General features: G+C 40.4%; 1 protein-coding gene across 1 annotated transcript; it reads left to right on the top strand.

Moving 5' to 3' along the window:
• Nucleotides 1-5967: 5967 nt before the first annotated feature.
• Nucleotides 5968-12903, top strand: pa2g4a (proliferation-associated 2G4, a). Its single transcript, XM_061042563.1, has 13 exons — nucleotides 5968-6178; nucleotides 7068-7196; nucleotides 7448-7553; nucleotides 8451-8520; nucleotides 9055-9147; nucleotides 9520-9583; nucleotides 9802-9880; nucleotides 10712-10790; nucleotides 10915-11048; nucleotides 11137-11231; nucleotides 11338-11465; nucleotides 11545-11598; nucleotides 11688-12903. The coding sequence occupies exons 1-13, from the start codon at nucleotides 6097-6099 to the stop codon at nucleotides 11748-11750; spliced, it is 1176 nt and encodes a 391-aa protein (XP_060898546.1). The 5' UTR covers nucleotides 5968-6096; the 3' UTR covers nucleotides 11751-12903.
• Nucleotides 12904-13606: the final 703 nt, after the last annotated feature.

The following is a 13606-nucleotide window of genomic DNA, read 5'->3' as shown; positions in this document are numbered from 1 at the left end:
CCGTGCTTTGTGTCATAGACCATCGTTCATGAACACTTGTTGAACTAGAAGTTGTGTAAAAGAGGCATCATGGCGGACGACGACGCGCAGGATCCTGGACCTGGCGCACAGAGCTGCAGTAGCAGGGCTGACCAGAAGAGGGCGCCAAAGTACACAGAAAAGGGTTTGGAAGAGTGCCTGAACAGGCACATTAATGCAAGACGATCTAAACTCTCACAGCTAACAGCAAAAACGAATAAGATTAATGGACTTATGAAAGATAATGAGAGTCCAGACATTGTTGATGATCACTTGAATGAATGCTCGAAACTACAGAATGAGTTTATTCATACAAATGATAATGTACTGTTGCTGCTACCCGAAGAAGAAAAAGAGGCTGATCAAACATTTTGGTTCAAGCCAAAAATTGAGCAAGTTAATAAATTCATGCTTGAGGTTGAGGGATGGACATCTAATATAAGACAACAACACCAAGATGACGTGAATCCAGATGATAGTGTGTCTGTCGCTGATGCACCCTTAAAAACGAGATTTGGGTCATGTGTTGTACGAAGCACAGCCACAAGCAGTTCATCAAGATCATCCAGAGCTTCATCCATATCATCTGTACGTCGGAAGGAACAAGCAGAACGTGCCGCTTTACTTGCACGTGCAGCATCCTTGAAACAGAGACAAGTATTAGACTTTGAAGAATGCAAATTGAAGGCAAAAAGGGAACAACTTGAGATTGACACAGCTATTGCTGCTTCTACAGCCAAAATAAAAGTGTTGGAAAACTATGAATACGAAAGTTGTACGAGTGATGCAGTTGCTGATCCTGAAGTACGACATTCAGACAATCAGCCGCAAAGGAACCAGCTTCCAGAAACAAAGCTTGGACATTCAGAATGGTTAAAGGTAACTGATCATCAAATGAAACAAGAAAACCAGACACAGGAGAATGGCATCAATGATGACCCAGTAGATCTGTGTGAAGTGATGCTTAAACAAAATAACATCACTGAGATGTTAGTCAAACAACAGAGACTGTCACATTTGCCCCAAAGAGACATTCCTGTTTTCAGTGGAGATCCACTTGAGTTTAAATCATTCATAAGAGCTTTTGACCATACAATTCAGGACAAGACAGATAGTGACAGTGATAGGTTATACTACCTTGAACAGTTTACCAGAGGTGAGCCCAGAGACTTGGTAAGAAGTTGTCAACACATGAGTCCTTATCAAGGCTATCATGAGGCAAGAAAGCTGTTGACTTATCACTATGGTAACGAACTGAAAATTGCAACTTCCTACATGAACAGAGCATTCAACTGGCCACAGATTAAACCTGACGACGCCAAGGCTCTTCAGAGTTACTCCCTGTTTCTCACTGGATGTAACAACGCAATGAAAGACATCAACCAGCTTCAAGAAATTGAGAATCCCACTAATCTCAGAATTATTGTCTCTAAGTTACCTTACAAGATAAGAGAGAAGTGGAGAGTTTCTGCTTTTGACATTCAGGAGGCAACTGGACAAAGAGCAAAGTTTTCAGATCTGGTTAGATTCATAAGCAGACAAGGTAGAATAGCTGCTGATCCTATTTTTGGAGACATAAAGGATGCTGAGGATAAGGGAAAACCTTATGCGAACCTGAAAATGACAAGAACATCTAGACCAAAGGGAAGTGCTTTTGCCACAAGTGTAGCACCTTCTGCAAATGAAAAGGCACATGATCATGGTAAAAACTCGTACTCCTCTACATGTTACACAGGCAGTGCATTTCAGAAACCATGTGTGTACTGTGAAAAACAACATACATTGGCAGAATGTCACAAAATCAGAAATCAGCCTTACAAGGAAAAACTAGATTTTCTTAAAGGCAAAGGTTTGTGCTTTGGATGTTTGACATCAGGACATTTAAGTAAGGACTGTAGAAAAAGAGCTTCATGTGAGTTCTGTTCAAAGAAACACCCAAGCATGCTTCATTTCACAAAAGAAGATAATGAAATGGTTGCAAGTCAAATGCAGAAGTTCAGGTCAACTATTAAAGGGTCTCTTCTCACTGCTGAAGATGTTGCAAAGGGAGAAGTTGAGATAATCAAACTTTGTCAAAGTCAAAGCTTTAGTGATGAACTTGAGTCTCTTCAGAAAGGTAACAAGCTTAAAAGAAACAGTCATATTGTAAAGCTTGATCCTGTTGTGCAAGATGGGATGTTAAGAGTTGGAGGAAGATTGCATCAGTCTTCACTGCCGTCAGATGTAAAGCATCCTGTGATCCTGCCTAAAGGTCATCATGTTTCTACGTTGATCCTCAGACACATTCACCAAGAAACAGGACACAGTGGAAGAAACTACATGTTGTCAAGACTGAGAGAAAGATTTTGGATTCCACAAGCAGACTCAGCTGTGAGAAAAATACTGTCCAAGTGTGTTGCATGCAGAAAGACTTCAGCGAAACCAGAGACAACCAGTACTACCTCCTGGAGTGTTTCAGAAGGAGGACATGTATGTGAAGAGAAGATGGAAACAGGTACAATACCTGACAGACATTTTTTGGAAGCGATGGACTAAGGAGTACTTGCCGCTTCTACAAGAGAGACAGAAGTGGTTAGTACCCAGAAGAAACCTGAAATCAGGAGATGTTGTTCTTATTGTGGATGAGAGCGCACCCAGAGGTTCCTGGTTGATGGCAAAAGTTGAAAGGACAGTTTCTGACTCAAACGGACTTGTCAGACGTGCATTTGTTAAAACTAAAACTAATGTTTTGGAAAGGCCAATAGATAAGTTATGTCTGTTGCTTGAAATGGATGAATAAGTTAAGTTCATTGTGTTAAGTAATATGCTTGTGTCTAAAGTGTGAGACTTAGCATGAGTAACATATTACATTTGAGTGAATTTTTGAGTTCTACCAAAAGTGAATTTGACATTTGTTGTTGTTTAGCAGTGATGACTATATATGTTAAACAAGTCAGTCAAATTATTCCCGATCTGAAGTTAAATGTCACTTTAATGTTTGAGATATAATTGTTATGCTTTGCAGTAACAATTAGGGGCCGGAATGTAAGCGCCATTTTTGCATTAATAAGTTTGATTATTATTGTTTGGATTATGATTTGCTAGATCATAGCAGACGATATGTTTGTGTTTATCTTGGGAATATTTACTGAGATTATTCCTATTTTATTTTGAAGGTTTGTTGTGATTCTGTAAGACTTCCGTAGTCATGTGGTCAGGAGACAGGAAGTAAAGTGTATTGTTGTGTTACGCTGTCTAAGTAAAATAAACGAGTGACGGCGGAGCAACACGGTAGTTTTACCGTGGACACATGGGAACATGTGTGAAGCCAACTCAACGCGTAAAACAGTGTAATGTCGTCACTATAGAGTGGTTAAGAAAGAACTCAGTTTAAGAACATCAGATTTATTAAGAAGACCGAAGAAACCACTACAGCAGGTATCTCCCAGGAGAGAGTTCCAGGAGGTGGGAGTTGCCACACTGAAGGCTCTGTCCCCCCCCCCCCCCCCCCGAAAGTCTGCAGGTTGGTGTGGGGAATGGAGAGCAGACCAGTGTCCGAGGACCCGTGGTTCCAGGACGGAGTGTAGGGGTGGAAGAGGTCTGAAAGGTACTGGGGGGCAAGGCCGTGCGGGGATTTGTAGATGAGGCAGAGGATTTTGTATGTGATCCGAGACTTGACCGGGAGCCAGTGAAGGTGGACGAGGTTGGGGAGGACGTGCTGTCAGGGCTTTGAGTGGGTGAGAATCCTGGCAGCTGAGTTCTGCACATGTTCTGTCAAGGGCTTTGCTAGTTACCCCAGACAGGACTCCATTACAATAATCTAGACGGGATGTGATAAAAGCCTGTATGAGTGATTCTGCAACAGGGTCTGTGAGTGATGGCTGGAGTCTGGAGATATTTTTGAGATGATAGAATGCATATTTGGTGATGGATTTGATGTGTGACACAGGTTGCAGACTTCCGGTAATAGGCAGATGAAGCAGCCATTGACATTAAGGAGAAGATCTCCAACCATCTGGAGCAGCGACTCAATTTTATTACTGTTCAGTTTGAGGCTATTACATCCATGTTGTGTGGACAGTTGACGAGTGACTGAGGGTGGAGAAGGGTGGAGGATTTCATACTGAGGTACAGCTGGTGATGTCGGCATAGCAATGGAACACTGGCTCCAGATAATCTGACCAAGGGGAAGCATGTAAATGGTGAAGAAAAGAGGACTCATTTTGAAGCTTGGAGGCATTAATTGTGTTAATTGTGTCAACCATGATAGGGCACAGGGTGGGTAGACATGCCTTGACCAGGGCAGTGTGCATGGGGTCCAGGGAGCAGGTGGAGGCCTTCGCTTTGGTAACCCATTTTGTGACGTGTGGAACATCCACAGGAGAGGAGGAAAAGCAGCACTCAATCAGCATATCTCAATCAAAGCATAGGCCTATCTTAATAAAATGACTGGATGGTTACGTGATAAATCCACACATGACGGCTATGTGACGTGACCATGCTTCAAATTTCTCAAATGTAAACGTTTCCATGAAAACTATAGACACACTCAAAAAAAGTAGCCTAGAGAAATGGAAAAAAATCTTCGTCCACCTGTGCCCCCCACACAGACACCAAAATAGAAAATAAAATGAAAGTTTTGCATATGGATTCACAAGCATCACTGAAAACAACATGGAAAAGGCCAAAATGTCTGCTGCATGTTTAACATCTTTTCTTCCGACAGTATGAAACCCAACAGGCTTAGAAGACATAAAAGACAAGACATTGTGCTTAAAAAACTGTTGTTTGTTCATTTTGTAAGCACATATTTGTGCAAAGTCAGATTGACTGCTTTTGTGTGCATGAATGCAATGTTTTTCTCGCAGTGACGTCAGAGATTAGACACACTCTGTCTTCTTCACCGCCTAGGAAGGCTGCAGCAAGGTGTGCAAGCTCAGCTGTCCCATAAAATATGCTAAATCAAGAGAGACCTTAATTATGCATAAAAGACATGACAAATTCTCGAAGTGAAGCAGCTGGCCCGGTTTTCCTCATGAAGTTGCCTCTTTTGCAACATTGCAGGTGCCCATATATGTTGTCTTGCTAACTCTTTTAATCAGTAATAAGCTTTGGGTTCATTTGAGTTTTTGTTTGTTCAGCATTCATTTTCAGCCATGCAAACACAAGCTCATCTGGCTATCATGCTCTGAGAAACATAAAATCCTCACTTTGTGCACAAATCTCATCCTAGCCATTCTGCCTCTGCCCACAATAATATACATGAAAATAGGCCTAGCCTAAATTTAGTCTAAAAAGAGCAAAGAAAATTAGGCCGACACATGTTTGGTATACTATTTGTGTTTGTATATTTCGGAGTGTATGTAATCATGCATGTTGAACAGTCTAAATGTGTGTCCAACTATGAATCCGCACATTAAAAAAAGAATATGATACCATTTAAACCATCATTTTGGCTCATTTAATTATTTGCAGTCTAAAACCACACTAAGGGCTTGTTAGGGGGAAAGGAAAGAAGCAAACATGTTGGTACGATCTTCTTATTGCTCATACCTCCTTTCCTCTGCATTGATTGATTTGCAGCATCAAAATAATCATTACAAACAGGAACATTTAAATGATCAACATCTGCATTTATATCAATATCTTTTTGCATTAGCCTACTTGATCAATCAAACAGGAAATGTATCCCAATCAGCAGTAGCCTACTGAAAGACCATTTCTTGATTCCTTCTGTATCCACTAAGCCTACCTCGTTCCTCTGCTTCCATGAACAAACTCCTGCCATTGAATCTGACACAAATGGCTGCACCTGTCCTGGTATGTATTCTTTATAGCCTATACTACTTCCATCAGCACACAAGGTTTTCCGCTTGCCATATTTACACCAGATATTTCAGGAATCATCTGTTTGTTGTGACATCATATGCGTCACGTTGAAGTGGGCGGGTCCAGAGGCAGCAGCAGCAGCAGCAGCAGCAGCAGGAGGCTGGTGTATGCAGCATGAGCATCCGTCAAACCCTGTAGTCAGAGCCGAGAGGAGCTGCAGGGAACTGTCGCTGATCAGGGCCGACTAGCGACCAAAACTTCACTGCCAACATGTCCGACGAAGAGCAAGAGCAGACCATAGCCGAGGATCTGGTGGTGACCAAGTACAAAATGGGCGGAGACATCGCCAACCGTGAGTGTATTCTGAATGTTGTTTCTATTAGTGACCTCGTAAGCGAACCTCCTGCTGTCGGCCTGCCGTGCAGCCACATAATGTTAGTTTACCCACACAGCAGAGGCAGACATGTGGTTTACTTGCCAGACACACATATGCTATTCTAGCTGGCTGGCTGGGCTTTTTTTTTTACTGTGGGGAGCCGTCTGTAACTTGGCTAAACCTGGTTCACATGACACTGTGCTGGGCAGGCAAACATTACAGTATGACATTAGACAGTCACCGATATGTGACAACTTTTACTTTTACTGTTGTTTTAAATGACCATGATGAACTCTGTTTTCATTACATAATGATTTACCTTTGATTGTTACTCGTCTTTATGTTATGTTGGATGTCAGTCGTTACATTACCATACAGCCATTCTTCTTTCTTCTGTTGCTTATAGTCAACAAATATACTCCTTCATAGGGAATTGCCACTTTAATTATTTTTTATTGTTCATTGTACTCTGTATTTCATTTCATTTCATATTATTTATTTGCTAATTTCAGTGTATGGTTTCAACACAATAAAACAATAAATATTTTCTCATAATACTGAAACACTGTTCATGAGCAAACAGGAGCAGGAAGAAGAAAACGTGTAATACCTGCCCCCCTTTCTGAATAACACAAGATACTGTTTAACAGAATAAGATGGCTAACCTGTTGTTTTATCTTTCTTTCACAAAACAAAAATGGTAACTGGGATGTATAAATATCTCTGATCATTCCTGGTCTAACATCACAGCAGCAGTACATGAATACATAAAGACTACATTTATTCACCTGCACAGCTACATCTGCTGTTTTCCTTCTTCTTCTTCTTCTGTCCTTTTCGATTGTTTGCGGTTTGTCTGCTACAGAGGCTCTTCGTCTGGTGGTGGGTACAGCCAAGCCGGGGGTGTCGGTGCTCAGCCTGTGTGAGAAAGGGGATGAATACATCATGACTGAGACGGGCAAGGTCTTCAAGAAGGAAAAGGAAATGAAGAAAGGTGAGGCAAGGAAGATATTAGTTGGCTTGTTGTTATTTGAGTGAACAATGTTGGATCTAATTATAGGAAGAGTCTTGTTGGCAGTGTGTTTTTGACTAGTTTAAATAACAGCAAGGATATTTAAAACAACAAATAACACGTTTCTAAGTGGGTTTTTAAGTGTCACTTCCTCCATCAATGTGCAGTTCATTTTGTAAAACCTGTAGATCATTTCTAAATGAAGACTTGGTGGTTTTCTTTTCCCTCCCTAGGCATTGCCTTTCCCACCAGCGTCTCAGTCAATAACTGTGTTTGCCACTTCTCTCCCCTGAAGAGTGACCCTGACTACACACTTAAAGAGGGGGATCTGGTCAAAATGTAGGAACCATGCTCTGTAGTAAATGTCCCCCCCCCCCCCCCCCTTCCCTTTGTGTCTCAAGTCTTCCAGTGTGTCATCCTCTCTTCTTTTTCTTTTGTTGTTATATCTAGAATTCTGTGTGCAGGTTTTCTCTTTTTCTTTTGACCATCTGCTTCATCAGTAAGGTCTCGTGTTCCTGTCTGTCCTGTGTGGCAAACGACAAGTAAGGTGGGACGTTTTTAAAATCCCGATGTTTTTAATTCATTTAAAGTGATACGTTTCAGCTTTGGCGTTCCATTCACCTATATCCAATTTATCACACTTCTCTAATGCAATGTTGTCACTAAAAAAGGAAGTCCTCTAAACTTAATTGTTGTGTTGCCACCTATGTCTTTGTCCCCTTGTTATGTCTTTGGTGTCTTAATGTAAATGTACAGTGTTGCAAGCTGTTCACTTAAGCTCATGGTGTTGTGGTTACACTCAGCAGGTTTGTATTTGTATTACTTTAGAGACGCTCCTAGCCCGGCCCTCTGGCTGGGCACGTCGATTCAATTTGTTAGGGTCTGCAGTGCTGCTCCCTTGAATTTACAATAAGTCCTTAACTGTATTCCAGCTGATGTACAGCCAAATATAAATTCACCTTGGAATTTATCTTCTGTTTAATAGCCTATTTTTAATTTTTGGCTGACCTTAAAGTTTACTGTTTGGACTTTAAAAAGTCCCATTCTCTAAAGTGCAGGATAGTTGACCTGTTGTCCTTTCAGAGTTGCTTTGATGAATTGCTCCCTGGAGCAACATTAGTAATCTTGACAGGTGGTTGGCAGTTACACTTGAAATGAACTTGAAGGCTGATCAATCTAATTTGTTGAATTGTTATTTCATACTTTCATCTGCTCTTTCCCTCTTTCCTAATGTAGAGATCTAGGGGTTCACGTGGACGGCTTCATTGCCAATGTTGCTCACAGCTTTGTGGTGGGAGCCAGTAAGGTGAGGACTTTCTTTATTCTGTCCTTGTATCACAAGACCACTTCACCTAGACATTTGAGTGTTGAATATCATGGTTAAACTTTCAGTCTCTTTCGGGCAGTATAAACAGATGAGGACCAAAATGCTTCTGGTTGCTCGGCCAATCAGAACAGAGAAGATTGAGGTAGCAGCCGGCTGCTAAACAAGGAAGATAGTTACAACAACCATTTCTGGCTTTGCTTAGTAGCCAACACTTACCATTTGTACACATATTGAACTATGGTCCAGTTTGTTAAACTGCCAGCTATTTCTGTTGTTTATGAAAATGCCTCCACCGCACTTAAACCTGCCCTGTATATGACAAGACAGTTGTGATTGGCCTCGTCTGTAACAGGTTGGGTGCTGAAGATCTTACTTAACAAAAGTGGACACAGATGCATTTGCTATAGCAAATAAAACATGAGCCTGCCGATGTGCCGGCTCTATTCTCAGTTTTGTTTACTTTCTTGAAGGAGCAACTTCAAATCTTCTTTCCACTGTGTCGTATTTCTGCAGGAGAACCCGATCACAGGCCGGAAAGCTGATGTGATCAAAGCGGCTCATCTGTGCGCAGAAGCAGCTCTTCGCCTTGTTAAACCTGGTAATCAGGTACATGCAACCACTTCCTCACAGTCTGTTCAGTTGCAGAAATAATATTAATTGTAGTTAATAATAATAATTCATTCTTCGCAGTGGAATGCTCTGATCATGAGTGATTGAGACGGGTCTTATTGGGAAGTTTCGAACACTCTTGACTACATGTGTCATGCAGCTCTCCTATTGATCCTCTTATAGTTTTGCTCAGCTGCTCTTACTTTTATAAACATAGAAAAAAAGATCACATGATTGGCCATGCTTTGAATACATCTCAAAATGATTGCCTGTCTTGACTGACTTCATTTCAGCTGTTGTTTTATTTCATATGTTATTGGCCAGGTGGGGTTAATCTTTACTTTTAGACCTCTTTTTCCCCTCCCTCAGAACACTCAAGTGACAGAAGCCTGGAACAAGATCGCTCAGTCCTTCAAATGCTCACCGATTGAGGGTAGGTGTCTGATTCAAACACCGGGCCTCTCGGTGTGAAGTGTCATGGAAAAGGTATTCAGGCCAGCCTCAAGCTCTCACATTTAGATGCTTTTGTCCTTCAATTCCACATTTTTTTATAAAACAGGAGATGATTTAATTTTTTTTTTAGACGTGAAAGCTTGTCTTCATTTAGGTAAAGAACGTTTCCTTTTTAATGTTAAACTGTCTGTTTTAAAGGAATGCTGTCTCATCAGCTAAAGCAACATGTCATCGATGGAGAGAAGACGATCATTCAGAACCCTTCAGACCAACAAAGGTAAGACAAGTCACTTGTATACTATTTAAATCACTTTTTACACATAGAGCAAAGTGTAGATTATAGATAATGCATGCATGTACTTGCAGAGTGGGGTTCAATCTGTTAATCCACATAATTATTCCAGTTTTCTGCTCCTGGATTTTCTTTAAATTTGTCATCAGTCCATAAACGTAAAGATATAATACCTTTACATCTGTGTATAACAAAGTGTACGGTCTAGACCTGCTCTTTTTGTACAGTGTCTTCAGATAACATTTGTTAATTGATTGATCTGAAACTTGGCTATTTTAAGAGTCTGACCGATTTTCTTATACTTATTATTATGATTATTTTTTGCAGAAGACTGGCGGTGTAACAGATCATAGCACACACCCCAGGGTGTGGACCACATGTTATGGTGTTTTTTTTTTACCGCCGCTAAACTCCTGTACACATTCTGTAAAAAGAATACTTGTATTGAAATAATACAGCTTTTTATATTACAGACTGTGAATTTTTATGGGTTAGTGGGTTAGTGATTTTAAGTATTTAGGGGATGAGGTACATCACTACATGGAGATGCATTGCTGGCCATTGTGCTGTTATAATGTATACATACAGTCATGGTTAAGTGAGGAGTCAAAAAAATTTTTTTTTTTTTTGGACTTTTTTTTTATTTTGGTCAAAGTGGATATGTGACACAAACGTGATCCAATCTGTACAACCAAAATTACAACCGGAAACACTTGACTCTGGAATTTTTAATAAATGTTGTAGTAGTTGTGTGGCTGTATTTCTTGAGTATAAGTGAGTTGCTCATCTTTTGGCTGTCGTCTATACTCGTTTCAGGAAGGACCACGAGAAGGCAGAGTTTGAGGTACATGAAGTCTTTGCTGTGGATGTGTTGATAAGCACCGGAGAAGGAAAGGTCAGTGTCTTTTCTTTCAGTTATGACCCACTGATGCCAAATGTTTCTGATCCCTCTCTAGCTCATAAACATTTCTGTGTATAGAATGTGTTTATTGTTCTGTGATTATGTCATTTCCTTTAAGGCCAGAGATGGAGGTTACAGAACCACTATTTATAAGCGGGACCCCAGCAAGCAGTATGGCCTGAAGATGAAAACATCCCGTACGTTCTTCAGCGAGGTGGAACGCCGCTTTGATGCTATGCCCTTTACTCTTAGGTATTAACACCACGTTCAAAATGTACTTATTTATATAGTTAGTCCCATAACTGATGTTTTTTAAGTAGATTTTTCTTTTTTACTTCAGAGCCTTTGGGGATGAAGCCAAAGCTCGGCTGGGTGTGGTGGAGTGTGCCAAACATGAACTACTACAGCCTTTCAGTGTTCTACATGAGAAAGAAGGTGAGCGTTTACTTCTCTCTTTTTTCAGTTTCTTTTTCTCTCTCGGTCTTCAAAAAGATTTCACTCTTTATTGACTGCCACCTTCCCTCTGTGCCTGTGTTCTCAGGAGAGTTCGTAGCTCAGTTTAAGTTCACAGTCTTGCTGATGGCCAACGGGCCCCACAGAATCACCAACGGACTCTTTGATGCAGAGCTCTACCAGTCAGAGCATGAAGTTCAGGATCCAGAGCTGAAGGTAAGATCGTCTTGCACAGAAACTGGCTGCGTTAAACATCATGTTTCCATCATACTGAAATGCCTCTCCTCCTTCCCAGACTTTACTACAGAGCTCTGCAAGCCGTAAAACACAGAAGAAAAAGAAAAAGAAGGTACATTGTTATTCAAGCAATCTAAAAGGATTCATTCTCTTTCTATGACCTCCATTTGCTGATTTGTACCGACATTTCTCATCCCGCAGGCCTCAAAGACGGCAGAAAACGCAACTGGACAGCCAGCTGAGGAAACGGAAGCCGTAGAATAAATAAATACTGTCTTTTCACACGCAAGACCCCAAAGAGAAGCAAGAGGAAACATGACAAATGATTTCACTGTTTCAAACACAAGATCTTTCAAAACGTAATAAATATGACTCTGTTCTTTGTGGATCGTAAACCCTTTGCTGCATTTGGTGGGAGTAAAATGTAAGAATGTAAAAATTGTTACTTTTCCCTCCTGGATTAGGGAATTAAAAATATTTGCAAACAGTTGAGCAACTTTGAAAAGGCTTGTTGCCAAAAGGTTAATTGAGCAACTGATGTCTTCTTTTAAAAATACTCAAATCTTTAGGTCCTCTTCATGCTTGTTGTAAATGCAGCTGCATATGATAGTGGTCATTTAAAGGAGTTTCAGATGCTGTTGTACTTTGACAACAAGTTCTAAAAAGCTGTCTTAACTTCTTTGTGGTTAAAAAAACCCAAATCTTTTATTAGAAGGTTAATGAGCACTTTGTCACCTCTTACCTGTGTAACAAAAAGCCGTGAAGATGGGCGAACATTTCATAACACTTTGTTTTTTCTGAACATCATGCAGTAAAGGGTTAAATCATGAATATGTCTCACTTGTGAACTGCAACTTAATGTACCATGCTTACAGGGATTATACTATAATAGATGTTGTAACCAGAGTAAATGTTTGGAGGTTTGTCCTCATAGGGCCTGTTCACGGCTCAGGCTGAAGCGATGTGTTTTAACCACAATAGATTTTGTTAAAGCAATAACCTGAACAGAAGACTGGAACAATTGAAGTTTACAAGCCAGTTGCGATCAGCTTGACTTTAGGGAACAAAAATGCTACATTTACTGCCATTCCCCTTTGAATTTTATGAAAGGATGGAAACCTTGAAGTTCCACTTTTGAACAATTTTTCTATCAGATATCTGTTAGTCATACATGTCATTAGTCCTGTGAGGCATGGAAACTGAAGCTAAAAAAAACTTTATCATGAGTTTCATGGGTTTTTGTCATGGACCAGTATGAGATCATTTGAGGTCTGAGTTTCATCCTCAGGTCTGTGACTGTTGGCAACATTTGTCAACCAGTTGAACATGTTGAGAAAAGTGAAATCCTGCTTTGTAGCTCAGTCATTGGGCAATGTAACTTTACATCTATGAAATAAATTTTTCATAAACATTTTCATACATTTCTGTTTTTTTCCTACAATATTTCAGTCGGTTTAAGTGGTTGAACTAGAAGGAAAATATGATGCAGCATCAATTTGAATGACCCTTATTCTTATCTTTGTAGCCCGTATCATGTCTGTATATGTAAATCAACACCCAGAACTCTTACAGGTAATCTTAAGATATTTGGATATTATGAATCCCAAATTTGAATCATGTTACATGATTTTTTGTTTGATTTTATGGATTGAAAAGGATCTGCTTAGTAACTTACAGTAAAAGCTAAATCAGTACAATGGTGTGGTGCACTGATGCCTCACGACAAGCTTGCGGAGAGTACCGATCCAGGCAGCAGGGGCCTTACCATGTGGAGCTGGAATCCTCTTGCTTCCTCCAACTGGGGTGTGGACCATGGTTTTAAACTACAACCGTACTGGAAAGAAGATAACCCCTTTGGAGGCAGAAAGTTAGTGACGTGTTTAGCACTGACGCCTCACAGTAAGTCGGCCCAGTGTTTGAGTCCCAGCAGGGAACAAATATTTTATACAGGAAATTGGATAAACCCCAACTGGTAAGCACTGAGAGGCTGCACAGTGGTATGGTGGTTAGGAGAGATGCCTCATTGTGAGAAGATTTCTTCAACTAAATAACTCATCTCTGCAGCCTACCTATAATGATTATTAATCATAGGCTACATATTATGATATATAATTATTATT

This window comes from Labrus mixtus, chromosome 7 (genome assembly GCF_963584025.1).
Source record: "Labrus mixtus chromosome 7, fLabMix1.1, whole genome shotgun sequence".
Classification (NCBI taxonomy): Eukaryota; Metazoa; Chordata; class Actinopteri; order Labriformes; family Labridae; genus Labrus; species Labrus mixtus.
This window is presented reverse-complemented; position numbering and strand designations above follow the sequence as displayed.

Excerpts from the sequence above, each read along its gene's own strand:
- pa2g4a (XM_061042563.1), top strand. The coding sequence starts at position 6,097 with ATGTCCGACGAAGAGCAAGAGCAGACCATAGCCGAGGATCTGGTGGTG. Across the intron at positions 7,554-8,450 it reads GAGGGGGATCTGGTCAAAAT|AGATCTAGGGGTTCACGTGG; the intron begins GTAGGAACCATG and ends TTCCTAATGTAG. Across the intron at positions 10,791-10,914 it reads TAAGCACCGGAGAAGGAAAG|GCCAGAGATGGAGGTTACAG; the intron begins GTCAGTGTCTTT and ends ATTTCCTTTAAG.